Raw genomic sequence first — 16106 nt, 5'->3', positions numbered from 1 at the left:
TTTTTCAGCACATGATGCTGGAGTCTGCTGGTGTACGGTAATTATCATGTGCTCTGATGCACTGTGATTACAGAACATTGGAACAGACTCAATGTACATGTATAGGTGTCCTTAGGTATTAATGGATAGGACTTCAAAGGTGCAAAAAGGAAGGCATTGAAACAAATGTTTCAAAGTGCAGATTCAACAATGGGAATGAGCAGCCACAATGGAAGTTACTGAGGGGCAAACCTCATAAAGTCACTTACATAAGTAAGTAGGCACATCATTGCAAAGCTATTTTCTATGTTTGGCATCTAAGCCACAATGTCTCTGATGACATAGTCTATGGGTTGGCATACTTACTTTCTGGCACCAATCAAGCCACTCAAAATATAGACACCTCCCTCCTCCAATAACTTACCCAAACCTAAGAGTAATAAAAATGAACTAAAATTTAAAAATGGCTGTTTGTTTTTTTTGGAGGGAAGTCTGGGCTGATTCTTATGCACTGGGAAATGTTATAGAAATTTCTGGTTAGGATCATTTTGTTTTTCAGCTGTTGGAGAATTAAAGTATGTTTGGTGGGCATCCCCTCCTCCACAGAGCGCTTTGTATCACAACAGTTGGGTAGCTGAGGCAAGGGAAGTAACCGAGGTAGACAGTGCTCTTGGTTCATGGCCATGCAAGCTGTTTTGGTGCACTGAGGCAAGGATTTCTTAGGGTGATAACTTTTATTGAACTAACTAAGTAGCTGAGATAAAGTTAGACAAGGTTTTTTAATGTAAGTTGTTCTTCCTCAGGAGACATCCTTGCCTACTATGTAGCAGACCCAAACATACAAACTACCGTAACCTTGGTGCACTGAGTCATTCACCCCCCTTTTGATCTTAATCAATTTTCTTTAGTATTGCTTAATTCCTATATTATATGTTAGGAGTAATTTGCAAATAAGACTCTTTTTTACCTTACTTTTTGGATGAAAGATTAAAGGTACTAACTAAGGGGTACCATGGGCTCCTTGGCTGCAGTGAAGATCTTGCAAAGGAGGATTTCAGCTTTTGGGGAAACTGAAGTGAGGTTAAGGCAAAATTATCAGTTTAATATATGGAACCTGTTTCCTTTGAAGCATTTATATTGCTGTATAGTCTATGTTAGCAGCTAAGGCAGAACCCAGATAAGATGTTTATTATGCAAAAATACAAAAGACTTCTTGCAGGCTATATTAGGTGTTATTTTTATTATTTGGGAGGGAGCTATATTAGGAAAAATAATCTAAACCTTAAACACAATTTTCTGTGGCACTGTTCATTTTCATCAACAGGATAAATCAAAGATTTTGCAAGTACTGTTGAAACTACACAGGGAAATTAAGAAAAGCAAGGCAACAGAATCTGCATGTTTAAAATTGTACAACTGTGTGTCTGAGTCAGCACTAGCATTTTGAAGCAATATGGTAATTTAAAATCCATTATAATATAGATGTGCTTATGAGAGGGGTAAACTTTGCTTACTTACTAATTATCATGATAGAAAGCACTAGTTACAGAATGCTTCTCAGCTTGAAGCCTTCATTGGGAAGAAAGTGCAAATGTGGAAAGTTGCAAGTTTTCTGTACAATTACTACTCATTTAAAATTGGCAGTACTCAAAAGTACCAATACAAAACATTTTTAAACTTATATTGCTTATAAAGGGCTCAATTTCACACTCATCCAAATGGTGTAGTACCATTTCCTGTGCTATGAAGTACTAATCCTAATGGTAAAGCTGAAGTAGAATGTAGAAAGCAAGTATTCAGTCAAGAAACTGAAAATGTTAACTTTTGTACTGAAGCATGGCATCACTGCTAAGTTTATAGTACTGACATAGCCCCAGTTATGCAGGTGCAAATATTTCCCATGGAACACATGGGGAAAATACATGATGTAGCTGATATACTGGCTTTTCCAATTCACATTTTCCTCATCTCTTCTGTCATGACCCAAAGGGTATGACTGTGTGTGCACTTCGGCACTGCAGAATTATTTCCCGCCACATGGAGCTTTCTTTGCACGGTGCAATTCTCAGTTGCATAGAGAAAACCCCGGTGCAAAGGAGTTCCCGCCACCCGTATGTAAATTTGTACCCCACTATTGGCTGTTTCTAAATTATTCCCACGTGGCGGCTAGCGATTGGCTTGCTAGCCGTATAAGAGGCTTGAGCAGTTTCCGCCCAAGTTGGAGGAGGAGAACTTCACATCCATCTTGTGAAGAACTCTAAGCTCACTGTGGAGCCTAACAAACTCCGCGTGTGCCTTAAAGGAGGGTACAGGAGCCTGATCAACCTCTAGCCTCTCCCCGTCGCCGCCTGATCCCTCGACGTACCCCACCCTGCGCGCTTTCGGTCGGTCCACGGAGCCTAGCAAACTCCGTGTGTGTGTATCCAGAGCTCTGTCCGGTTTGTTACAAGAGGCTCGAGTTTTCTGTGGGTCTTGTTCAAGTTCGTGTTGTGGAGCCTAGCAAACTCCACGTGTCTGTCTGTAACTGCAACTAAAGAAAGTTTTCCTGCCTGCACCGTGACCACCTACGGTGTAAGTAAACTAATCTTTAATCAACCTCTACGCGTCCATGTCTAATTCTAGTTCGCCGTGCCGACCACTTTTCCCTGGCCCACGTGCCCGGGCTGCTGGCCACAGCCCCTCGGCCCCGACATCTTCCAGGTGAAGAAATCTTGGAAAATTTCATCCCCATATTAGTTTGTTTAAAAAATATATAAATAACCAAAAAAGAAAAGTTAGAAACTAATTTGTAAATCAGTCTTAACTTTAAAGTATCTACTTTTGGATACCAAAACTGTTTAGTTATTTTATAAGCTGATGACAACTATAAATCACCACTGTGAAAAGTGGTGGATGATTATTGCAAAAAATAATCCAGACACTACCCACATTATAATTAGAAGGCCTTTTAATTATGTGCTATTAATTTGTTCATCTATTGTACAATGACTGAGATATATGCAGTGTTATTATATGTAAATGAGATAAAACCAAGACATGACATTTCAGATCTAATTTAGAGCATGTTTATACCACAATGGCAGGGGGCTCTTGTTGGAAAGATCCTGACTGCACCCCATCCCTAGTTGTATTATATATGACAAAGGTCTTCCAATGTAATTATTCCTGGGAACATGAAATATGAGTAAATGAGGCATATTTTAATATAGTGTCTGTATAAATACCTGACATTGCAAGCCTTGAACTATCTATACCCTGCTTAATTAAACTATAATTATGTCTCTCTTTCTCAAGATTTACTTCCAAATTATGGATATGAAGCACTCAATTATACCTAAGACTCATACGTCAGTTTGGCAGCTGTGAGTTTCACAAACTCCCTTACATTGCCTTTTGAACAAAACTAAGTAAGCATTTTCAGAAAGAATAAGGTAAGATTCTTCAGAATGCTGCTAAGGCTATTTTGATATGACTTCCTTTCTGTCTTAGATAACATCCTTGGTCACGTCCAGACGAGTGCAGTTGTATGGTTTGTGGTGTTGCAAACATGTCTGCAGCACCACATATTGCACAGTCAGGTGTTCTCTGTGCTGCAAGGGCACGTGGCCCAGGCATGCACTGCTTCATTTTTCCCCCCACAGGTTATCCAGAATATCCAGGGGTAAAAAAAAAACCATGAAAAAGAAAAATGGAGAAGTGCGTGCATGGGAAGCATGTGCCCCTGGAAAGCGGAGCTGGGCCACCCGGAGCTGCACTGTGGCTGCCAGCCAGGCTCCACCCAGCAGGATCACCACTGTTGCAGCCCCAGGATGCCCCCAGGACCCCAGGTAAGGTTGCTGGGGCCAGCACAGTGCTGGCCCCAGCCTCCTGTACTGCCCCCAGGGTAACTTGTCACATGTCAAAGTGTGAATGGCATGGGTGTTCCCCGGTGACAAGTAGCAGTGGTGCACGGTGTGCTGCTGCTACTTGTTCCTGGGGAACCAAACATTCACTCTTGTCTGGATGCAGCACCTGAGAGTACTGTGCTGTTCTGGTTATCTTTTTCCTTGAATAAATTTCAGAAGTGACTAAATCTGCTTGTGACCACAATAGCTGGGATGTTATAGACCTTTCCCAGGGAAATGCTCTTCAGAATACCATCTGCATTTGGAAACTTTGGACAGATCCCAGCCTGTTGAGGTGAGAGAGTTTGAATTGCCTTCTCATTTGTGGAGTGTAAAATGCTAATGGTAGTTGAGTTGTCTATTAGTGTGTACCAGTACTTTCTGCAGCAACCAGGGGATTACTGGGACTTTCCTCCACATGTTGATGGAGTCTGATTCTGGCTAATTTGTCAGATGCAAGGTGGCAGTACAATTTAGAATGACTATGAACTTTAGCCTTTAGACTGCTTTTGGCTTTCTAATTTCAATATCTTTCCAGTTATGCAGATAATTAGAATATTTAGAGTCACAATAATAAAGATTAAAAACCAACAGGGGGTGTATTTCAGGACAGCCAACTTCTATTTAATGGGAGTTAGAAAGGAACATTCCTTTTCAGCAGGGTATTCCATAGCTGCAAGAAACCTTAAAATAGACATCTTACCCTAAGCATCTGGCATTGGCCATCATTAGAAGGAGAATACAAGATTGGATTACTAGTCTGATTTTATCTGGCAATTGTTCTGTCCCTATTTTCCAACTCATATGATCCTTGTGTCAGTTTAGCCAGTTAAGACATGCAGTTCTATAGGAGGAATGAAAATTCAGAGCCCAGTGATGGAATATAGCCACTATAGTTCCTCTATTGCCCACAGGGTATTAGCTTGTTATATTGCTTAATTAAGTTTACAAATTTTTGGCCAGTTTTATGACTACAAATAATTTCTTTCACTTTTACCCTCTGCAAGTTGTTAGGGATGCATTCGCCTTTTATAAAAAGCAAAGAATAATATTTTAATAGCTCTTGTTTAAAATGAATAATGAATTAAAGTCTAAAGTGTTCTTTTAAAGAAGTAATTTTATAAAGAAGAATTCAGAAAATCGTAATATATATATATCTACATCATAACATTGATCTTGTTTACTTCTTCTTCAGAAATCAGGACTTAAACTTTTTTCATACAAAGTGAAGTCCATTTTGGAGTTTTTGTCCTGGACTCGATGACAGCATTGACATTACAGAAAAGTTTATGTTCTTCTACTTACAATTAGACAATTGGATGATTAAAAGGTCACATCAATGAGAGTCAATCCCTGATGGCAAATCAAAGGATTCTATTGACTTTCACTATGTAGTGGATCAGACCCATACATGTCATAGAAAAAAAGGTCATGGTTTCAGTCAGCTTTACATTATTAATATCCTCTACTGTCAAAATGGCACTTCATTATACTTAATTTATTTGCAAGATGGTCCTCTGACATTTCCTTATTCATCTAGTTAATTATTAATACGAGCCTATGATAATATTAACTTTCTTTTTCATCCAAGTCTTTATCAGTAGGAATACAAGTGTGATGGGGAAAAAAACAAGACTCATCAATAGAGGGGGATTTTGAAACTCAGCTTTTTTTTAAAAACAGACTGGCATTAGTGTTTTATGAAAGAAGGGAAAAAATAACCAGGCATAAAAAGCCATGGGGTGAAATACAGCATCTTGCTTCATCACAGCTGAATGCATTTTATCAGTTAATGAAATACACTTCTTGATATCATTGTTTCACATGAGAAAGTACTTCCATTGTCCCTAAACCATAGGCTATGGGCAACAAACAGCTCATAGCTACAAGAAATTAAAATATATTTAATAGGGAAAGCAAAGTATGATGATACTTGCAGTGTTATTTGCTTGGCATTATGGTCCATAGGCTACTCAAAGTTGGGGACCAGCAGTTAAAATGCATCCAAGAAAAATAATCTCCCAAATATTAAAGTTTTTACCTTAACAGGATTTTAATTGCTATACCTTAAGTGTGTGAAAAAGTTTTACAACTTTATCATCACAGTTGTTTGTATCATAATTTTATATTACAAACAGCATTCAGAAGGATATTTAAATGTCAAATGTTAACATAGGTGTAGGTTGTATCCGTGTTGGTCTCAGGACATAGGCAGATGAGTTTCTTTGGGTGAATCTGATATCTTTTATTAGACCAACTTAAATAGTTGGGAAATTTTTTTTTAGCAAGCTTTCAGGTTTAAAAACCCTTCGTCAGGCTGGTGTGTGTTCTTCCTGGAATTCATTCAGGAAGAGCACACACCAACTGCAGAGACTTCCTCAGCCTGATGAAGGGTTTTAAAATCCAAAAGCTTGCTGATTTTTTTTTCCAACTATTTAAAATGTTAACATGAGACATTGCCTATAAATATTGGACCACATGAGATTTGGATAACATTCATTCACCAGGAAGTGAATGAAGAACTCTCACTCATTTTACGTAGCTATTAAATAGTATCACTTTGGGGTCATTAGTAGCTTGCCTCAGATATGATTAAGTGACATAGACTCTCTAAGGTCATTACTAATCCTGTGAGAACTAGCTAGTGTCAAAGAAGGTAGATTGAAATTGACTGCAAAACAGGCCAAAATGAAAACTTGAGTAGTTTGAATTTGGACCTGATTTTATGAAAGTGATCCTTGTTTTATACAGAACAGATAGTACATAGCAAAATATCATATGCTTTCCTCTCTGTGACCTTTGCTTCCCTGAACTGATTATTTACCTGCAGTCTGTGCATACAATGGATTATTATCCGAACAATGTAACTGCTGCCAAGTTTGCATGATTTTCAAATCTCAAGGTCAGATTGACAAAAGAACTCCCTTACTCACATAATTAAATAACGACATATATTCAAAAGGACTGTGCAGCCAGTAGCTCCCAGTGTATTTTCAATGCATGTTATTTACTGAGTTTTGTTGAAAATCTGGCCACCTAAATAGGTGTCTAAATGTGAGAATCGTTCATCTGAATATGTAGTCCCCTATAGTGCAAACTGTACCATGCTTTTGGGTTCCAGAAAAGTTGATAAAGTTAAATTTGCCTTTTTCCTAATGTTGGGAAATTATACTGTTTTAAACCTGATTACACTGTTAAAAGAGTATCGTATTACATGAGAATAATTGTTGCAAGAATAAGAGAAACTATATTTTTAGCTACTCTGGGCCTCAGTTCTGGTGAATATTTTACCACCTTTCTGTTGAGTAAAACACTAATTGCTTACAGTCTATAGCTGTTTGGTGAACAGAAGTTTACAGTTCTTAGCATCAACCCATTTATCAACAAAATGAATGACAGTATACAGTAGAACATTAGTAAACTCATGTTCGTGAGGAAGCAGAAAGACATGAGAGACTTACGGCTGGTGCATTATGTTGAATCTGTTCAGCTCATAGTCAGTTATATTCTGAAACGAGAGAGAAAAAGACAATCTCAAGAAAACTGCAAAATTAAAAGTTAATTTAAATGGGGATCAATGTATAGACTGAATTATATTCTTAATTGTGTTAAGCAGTGACTTATTTTAAAATTAGCCTGTTCATGCATTTACACAGCCATCTAATCTGAGTTAAAGCTTAACTTTTTATTACTAGCATTCTAAAATACAATATAGTTAGGAATTTAACCTAGAATGTCTCAGGTTAAAGTGCACTGGTTAATGAATCATTCTTAAAAAGACAGACAAGCTCTCTTGTTTGTTATTTCTCCTTTCCAGTTCTATCACACTTTCCAGATACATTTTTCTGGCTTCTCAAACTTTTACTGAAATTAGTGGAAATTATGATTAAATATTGATGGGAGACTAAACCATCATACTCTTGCAACACTTTTCTGTGATTCTTCACACTCAGTTTTTCATTGGGGTAGGAAATGAGTGGCAGAACTTGAAGTCAAATTTACAACCTGACCTTAACAAGTTTCTGTCATTCTTTGTAGCTTTTCAAGGAATATATACTTTTTTTTGCAGTGCAAAATTGCTGGTATAATTTCCATGCTTGCTGTTACTTGGCTACCTTGGAGTGCAAATATGTGACTTAGAGGAAGTGAATAATTATATCCACAATTCTATGTATTCACAAAAGAGGAAGACAGCAGATGGAAAAAAATGTTATATGCAGGAACTGGAAGAAGGAAAATATATCTAAAAGAAAGTCAATTTATGTTTTGAAGTAAGTTTTTTCTTATAGTTGATACTCTGGAGCAGGGGTGGGCAAATATTTCAAGTGGAGGGCTGCTTAACAAGTTTTGGCGAGCTGTCAGGGCTGTGTAGGTAGCCCGCCCCTTGACAGTTTCCCCAGCCCCTGGTCACTACATTGGGACTGGAAGGCCTGTCCCCTAACCCCTGACCTTTGCCACCAGAAGTCCCTCCCCTTGCTGCCCCCCCATACTCCTTTTGGGAGTGGGGGGTTGCAATCTTAGAACCAGAAAAACCCAAATCATACACTAGAAGTCAAAGATTTACTATAATATATTTTAATTTTATTAGAAAAAAATATTTGTCATGACTTGTGATTGTGTACTGTATATAGAAGGGATTGCATAATAACTCAAAAATAAAGTGTCTCTCTTATAGAGTGTGTGTGTGTGGGAGTGTGTGGGGGGTTGTGAGAGGGTGTGGCTGGGTAGGGGGGCATAGGGTATGTTGGGGTATATGTATATGTCATTGGGGGTTGCTGGGGCAGGGTGTAGATGTGTGGGGGTGTGAGGGAGGGGTGTGTGTCCGGACCCCCCACCAACTCCTCCCATGGCATGCAGCCCCCACTGCCTGGCAGCAGAAGCAGGCAGGGAGGTCAGGGCAGGTGGTCAGTGGGGTGCAACTCCGCGCAGTGCTGTGTGGGGAGAGAGGGGCAGGAGTGCAGCCTGCCCAGCTGCTTTTATTGCTGGGGCTCCGCACCATGTGCCTGCAGCTCCAACACTTGCAGCGGGGGAAGCCCCATGCTGGAGCCTGCCCCCTACTTCCCCCTGGAGTCCAGCATGGGGCTTCCCCGCTGCAAGTGTGGGAGCTGCAGATGCGTCATACTGAGCCCCTGTGATAGAGGTGGCCAGGTCACTTGCATTGGGGCTGTGCTTCTTGCCCCCAGTGCAGCGATGGCTGCCTCTATCACAGGAGCTTTGCGAGTGCTGGAGCTGCAGGTGCATGATGCAGAGCCCTGGCAATAGAGGCAGTGCTCTCTCCCACTGCATGCAGCGCTGGCTGGAGCCACGCCCCACTGAGCACCTGTACTGGGCACAAGCTCCCTGATCTCTCTGCCTGCTGCTGCTGCTGGCAGAGGGGGCTGCATGCCATGGGGGAGTGTACCAGGGTCCCTACACCCCTCGCCCTCACACCCACACCCTGCCCAGCTGAACTCTGTGCTCCTGCTGTACATCTGGGTGCAGGCTCCATGCTGAACTCTACGTTTCCTCCCAGCTGCAACTCCACCCCACACCTCCCACCAGCACCGCTACTTCCCTACCTGCTGCCCCAAATGAGCTGGACTTCCAGGAATCCAAGCAGGTTCCCATGGGGTGGCTGCAGCAGGAACCCCACCCAGAAGCTGCTGTTGGCTGGGCAGAGCCCTTCCTCCCAAGAGAGTGGAAGTGGAGCAATAGGGTATGTTGGGGGGTTGAAAATGTGGGCAACCTTGCTCCCACCCTCCTGGGCAGAAGGGCTGGGTGGGGTACAATTCGTTGTGGGGTACCACATGCCAGATGAAAGTGACTGGCGCAGGCTATATTTTGCCCACCCCTGTGCTGGAATAAGTTGGTCAAACTCCAGTGGCTTCAGCAATACTGACTTTATTGCAGCACAGTTGACCTGATTATATGCAGTTGAGCTGCATCTCAAGTAGGTTCAAGGAGGTGATCCTCCCCCTCTACGCGATGCTGGTCAGGCCACAGCTGGAGTACTGTGTCCAGTTCTGGGCGCCGCACTTCAAGAGGGATGTGGACAACATTGAGAGGGTCCAGAGGAGGGCCACCCACATGATCCGGGGACAGCAGGGCAGACCCTACAATGAGAGGTTACGGGACCTGAACCTGTTCAGCCTTCACAAGAAGGCTGAGGGGGGACCTGGTGACCATCTATAAACTCACTAGGGGGGACCAGAAGGGTTTGGGGGAGACCTTGTTTCCCCCCAGCGCCCCCAGGGATAACAAGGAATAACGGCCACAAGTTGTTGGAGAGTAGGTTTAGATTAGACATCCGTAAGAACTACTTCACAGTTAGGGCGGCTAGGATCTGGAACCAACTTCCAAGGGAAGTGGTTCTGGCTCCTACCCTGGGGGTCTTTAAGAAGCGGCTTGATGCCTACCTGGCTGGGGTCATTTGAGCCCAGTTTCTCTCCTGCCCAGGCAGGGGGTCGGACTTGAAGATCTACAAGGTCCCTTCCGACCCTACTTCTATGATTCTATGATAATTGGTTTCAATTTGCCACTTTGAATGCAAGAAAAACAAGTGATTCCATTTGTCTTTTTCATTTGGTCCTTTGATATTACAGACACATACATACAAGCACCTATGCTTAAAGTGATAAAACTACGCTGCAATAATCAAATGAAATGAACACATCAAGTGAAGCACAAGCAGAATCCCAACCGAAGCACATTTTCTCAACCTATATTTAAATTCAAGTGTCTGTCTGCATTTCATTAAGTTATTTGATATTTGTTGGGAAAATGTGCCATTTCAGACAAGAGAAAACCCTTTGTTTGTAATACTTATCCTATAATTATACTGTAACAAAAAGCAGCTGCCTATCTGCACATAGTGTGCACAGTAATTAGCAGATGATATGCCAGATCTGGAAATTAGAAAATTCCTGTGGAACTTTAAAAAACATATCTAGCTATCTTATTGACATATTGCACAGTTGAACATTTTTAAGTTTAGTCAGCAACTAATGGGCCCTCAACTCCTCGTTGTAAAGCGGTGGCTCACAGCAGTAGAGGAAGGTAGTTAGTCTAAGTTAGCCATTATTTTCTGGTACTTAATCTTCTAAGCCAGCAGTTCCCAACCTTGGGGTTGTTAGCCCATTTGGGGTTGTAACAATAAGAAATGGGACTGTGAAGACACTCGACAGTGTTTACTGATTATGATGAAAATCACCGAAAAAAGCAGGAAATGGCAGGTTCCCTTTGCAGACTGGCAGAGTTCCAGCCTGCAAGTTGCTGGTTGGAGCTGGGGGGAGTGGGAGAAGGGCAGTCAGGTTGGGGAACCGTGTGTGTGCACACGGACACATGCATGTGGCAGCCAGGCAGTATGGAGAGCAGCTCCCACACTCCCTCCAGGTAAGTCTATTGTGGAGGGAGCACAGATTGCGGCCCCCATGGTGAGGGAGGGAAGGAGTGGGGCAGGCCTGGGGCTGTGGGCTGGGTCCTGCCTGCTGGGCCATGGAGGCCCCTGGGGGGGAGAGCAGCAGGGCAGGGAGACCCGAGCCCACAACGGGCAGCCAGCATCTTCCCCCACCACGGGCTCTGCTCTGGCCATGCTGTCCTCAGGGGGAGGGGGTATTGATCTTGTCTGCATCATTTTGGGGTTGCAAAAAATTTCCAACGTTTAAATGGGGTCATGCTGAGGGAAAGGTTGGAAAGCACTCTTCTAAGCACTGAAGAGAGAGAAGGCCTCGCATCTTTATATACTTAGTTGTTAATCACTCCTCTTTCACCACAAAAACAGTATTCCATTTGATCAGAAATTGCATATGAAAATCCCTAAGGCAAAACTGCATGTAAATTGCAACTAATAGTCTTTCTTTTCTTCAGCCATCATCCTCAGCAAAGGTCATTTAATTTGGGGGCATATTAGTGCCTCAAAGAACTGCATGAAGTCATGGCAGATTCACTGAGATGTCAGCTAATACTACAGGTGAAACAACCAAGGAGACAATTCTCTCTTTTAATCTATCTTTCTCAGATGTACATGTAGAAATTGACATTTAGCTCTGAACTTTACCCATGTTTGGCATTAGCAGATTAAGATTTATTAGGGCCCTGGGCAAACATAAAATTGGAGGCTCCCCATACCCCATTGGAGGCTCCCCCTACCCTAATAGAACCCCCCACCTGATTCAGCGGCCATCAGAGACAACCTGCAGTGGCTGTTCTCCAATGTGGGAGGCGCAGGGATCGGGGCTGGGATCAGGCCTGGACTGGTGGTGGTGGTGGCGCAGGCGAGGCTGCAGGCTGGGCCAGGTTCCACAAGACCGAACTGCTCTGGCCCTTCGCCTGCCCTGTGGCTGAGCTGTGCTACTCTCTGGAGTGCGCTGGGCTGCGCCTCATGATCCTCAACACCTCACCAGGTGCCGCTGGATTGGGACCTCCTGGGATTGGGCCCCCTGCATCGGGGCACTGCCGCTGGGAGTGGGACCCCTCTCGTTGGTAGCATTAGAGATTTTTCCCATGGGGCCCCTGATTGGCAGGGGCACCGCAGGCCCAGGCATTAATGCGCCACTGATGTCTGGGAATGCTTTGGACTCAGTTTGGTCCCTCAACTGAGTTTTGAAGTTCTAATCTAAACCCTTTCAAAGTTTGAGGGGATTGTAATTTGTGATTCCAGCTGATGCCCATCTCTTCTTAGCTTGCTTGGCGTGTTCACCTTTTGTAGGTGAACATGCTGTATACGCTGCTGATCATAGCTGAAGGTTGCAGCTATCTGGCTGTCCAACTTCTGAGTGGCTGGGCTTTGCAAGTACTGTGCCCCCTGAGCCCCCCAGATATGGGCGCTCTCAGTTCCACCAGCTATATGGCACCATTTTGCTCCTAGGGGCTTGGACAGGGGAAGGAAGCAGAAGCTGGAGGGGGAGCCTGGAGACTCAGGCAAAAGCAGCAGGAGAGTGATGGGGAGAGTAGCACCTGGACTAGGACCCAGAGGGTGGGGAGGGAGGAAGTTTGAGTCAAGTTAACCCTTTGAGGATCAGATGTCACCTGCAGGCAGCCAGTTGGACAGCTCTTATTTAGAATAAATTAGAAAACACCATGCAGACTCAGAATTCATGAAATCACATGATAGTTTGCAGGAAAAGATGACTCATTCTCCCAAGTTTTCATTATTTACTGCTTCTGTTGTTGCAAGTTTTAGAGCTTATAATATGTATTGGTTGTGACTCATACCAGCAAGGTTTGGAACATACTGCAAATGAATGTACATGGCAAAGAAGTTAAAATAATTTCTTTCCTGGAAGGAGTTCAGCTGAAGGCTGCACAATGAGGAACTACAGAGAAACTGGAGACTGTTGTCAAAAGACTTCATGGTAAAGTATCAGTGAGCCTTTAAACAGGGTAAATCGACACCATATTATCCTTAATACAGACTTAAAAAAAGTGAACCCCTCTCCCCCCCCAACCCCAAACAGGTCAGATCAGTGCCCAGGTTTTAATTTTTCACAACAGGAGCTTGGTGCTTTAGCTATTACATAAAACAGCAATGTTATGAGTAGTGCCTTGGTGCTGTGAAAGCAATCAGCTTTTAGTTCTCATTAGTTACACTAAGATAATGAAAATAGTTCATTAGGGTAAATGTGTTTTAATTACCATTTTATATTTGTTAGTCATTAGGATATGCTTTTCATGCTATTAATGAAAAATGAACATGAAATAATTGTTTCATTATGGGGTCAAATTTACTACCAAGAAATAAGAATGTGTGACTAGCTTTTCTGTCACCCTTCAGGTGAATTTTGTGGATTCTTGCCTTTTGTTACTGTTAGTTACACAAAGTAGTGGAATGAACAGAAACTGGTTATCATACAATGTAAGGGGAAATACAGGTTTGGTAGAAATACATCTCATAGACAAACTAAATAAGATATATATACAGCATAAGCTTTTTGTAAACTTGAGTTCACTTCATCAGATGTTGTGAAAGGACAGCATAGAGCAGTGTATAAACTGGAGTGATTTGAAATGTATCTCTGAAATAGTTTTCCCTGTCATTACAAATGTGTATTGTGATTTCTTTCCCCATAGACAGCATTTTCACTGAAGAATAATTATTGAACTCCAGTGGCTATGGATAATGTCTTAATGATTCTCTACTTTAGGAATTTACTATTGCTTTTTTGTTTCCTCCCTGCTTCTTCATTCTCCTGACCTCCTCTTCTTCCCTAGTAAGGTAGCAGGGAGAGTTATAGTTAGTAGTTTATCAAAACAAAGTTTATATGAGGAACACAAGCTCCCTCTAGCTGCTTGAAGTAGCAAGGCAGGCAAGGTTCTTTGGGTAAATCTGGTATATTTTATTAGACAAACTCAAATAGTTGGAAAAATTCTTCTCTAAGAAAAATTCTTAGCTAAGAAGAATTTTTCCAACTATTTGAGTTGGTCTAAGAAAAATCAGATTTACCCAAAGAACCTTATCTGCCTATGTCCTTAGACCAACACAGCTACAACCTTCTATACCCTGAAGTAGCAAGCACACTTTATTCTGTGTGGAAGGTTCATCAGTCCCCTGCCCACTGTGGTTGCCAGAAGCTCTAGGAGTGGGCATTTCTTAGCTTAAACTTCCACTGCTTGCCTGGGGTTCAGGAATTCCTAGCTGAGAACTTATCGAGGGGTGTTTTGTTTTATCAGTTCCTAAAAGTTCAGATGTCCCTGAAGAGGGGTTATTTGGGATGGCATGTTTTTTCCAAATGGAGCTGTTCTTCAGCTATGTGTTTGGCTCATTTTCAACAGCACCGGTATACTAGCACGCCCATGGAGGAGCAGCTTACTAAGCACATGTACCACCTGAAAGTGACAGCAGGTACAAGTAGCACTTTAGAAGAATAGTATACGTCCATTGGAAGCTTGTAAAAGGCCAGTCATTGTCTGGGAGTAGGTGACAGGGATTCTCATGACTCTGCTTTGTAAACATAGTGCACTTCTTGGTAAGGTCTCAGCACCTGACCCCTGAGTGATGTCTCTATGCTGCTGTCCTTGCTATGACCTGACAGTACTGAGAGTTCTGGCCTTTTCTGTTGCTAAATGGCTATCATAACTTAATCCTCAGGGTCTCCTGATTTGATGAATCCACAGATAGAGAGGTGAACTCTGGCTTTTTGGTGAGGTGTCTGACATAATTGGATATCTAAAAGTTGGAGATTCTTGGGTCCATTTTGGAATCCTAGCTTCTAAAAAGGCATACATCATGCTGATGGGATCAATAAGGGTGAGAGGTACCCATCATGCCATGTTGTTCCCCTGTGTAATCTACATCAGAAATTCATAAAGGCTCAAATAATCAGCCAAACATAATATTCCCAAGCATTAGTGTCCAGAAGGGCAGATAAGATGGATAATCACAGTGAAAAGTAAATTTTCTGCTGCGTAGGTAGCAATACTATTTTATTGTGGTCCACATAAATGTGAATCCCTAGTTCTTTTTAAGAATATAACTGCTTAGAAACAGAGGTGCACAGATACATTGATCTGATATCAGATTGGCACTGATATAAAGAAAACTGACTGCATCAGAAATCAGCCTGATGTAGCCAATAATTTGGCGGATAAATGCCCATGTGTGCACGCAGCTGTAGTGCAGCATGTAGGCAGCAAGGAGCACAGCCTGGCAGCTTGGAGAGCTGCATGCAGGTGGTAAGTGTGTTGTTGTGGAAAGGGAGCAGGGAGGGAAGGGGCATGGGGGTGGGGCAGATCAGTGCCCCCTGCAGTGAAGGAGGGAGTGGGTTGGGGCTGGGGCAGGTGCTGCCCAGCTGGGGTGGAACAGGGATCCAGATGGAGTTGCAGCTCATTTGGAGGGCATGGAGAAGGTGAGGTGGGTGGGCAGCTCCCACTGCTGCATGCACCCCAGGAAGGCATGGGGGGGGTGTGCCCCCAGATCTGCATGGAGTGGGGCAGGGCAGGCTGCAGCTGCAGGCTGGGGCTGAGGTAGTGCCAGGCTCTTCCTGGTGGGGGTTGGGCCGGGCTGCGCTTGGGCTGGGCAGCAGCAGCGCTGGGAGAGGGGTTATAGGTGGGGCTGCAGCCATCCCAAATTTCACTGTAGCCCCCCACCATAGTCCCACCTCCCAGCGCTGCCACCCCTCACCCCGAGCATAGCCTGGACCACCCCCCACCAGGAAGAGCCCAGCACAGCCTCAGCCACAGCCCACAGCTGCAGCCCACACTGCCTGTCCTGTGCAAATCCAGGGGGGCACATACCCACCTATGCCCTTCTGGGGTGCATGCAGCGGC

General features: G+C 43.2%; 1 protein-coding gene across 4 annotated transcripts in view; it reads right to left on the bottom strand.

Annotated features, from left to right (window-relative positions):
* The window catches only part of BLNK (B cell linker), a 162852-nt gene that overhangs the window by 110379 nt on the left and 36367 nt on the right, over positions 1 to 16106 (bottom strand). For all 4 annotated transcript variants that reach the window (XM_025213280.1, XM_006031607.3, XM_014523655.2 and 1 more), the window contains one exon: positions 7325 to 7371. In XM_025213280.1, the coding sequence (XP_025069065.1) occupies positions 7325 to 7371 (47 nt within the window). The remainder of the gene's footprint in view (positions 1 to 7324; positions 7372 to 16106) is intronic.

Source organism: Alligator sinensis, unplaced genomic scaffold (assembly GCF_000455745.1).
Source record: "Alligator sinensis unplaced genomic scaffold, ASM45574v1 scaffold472_1, whole genome shotgun sequence".
Taxonomy (NCBI): domain Eukaryota; kingdom Metazoa; phylum Chordata; order Crocodylia; family Alligatoridae; genus Alligator; species Alligator sinensis.
The sequence above is the reverse complement of the archived record's forward strand: the minus strand, read 5'-3'. Positions and strand labels throughout refer to the sequence as shown.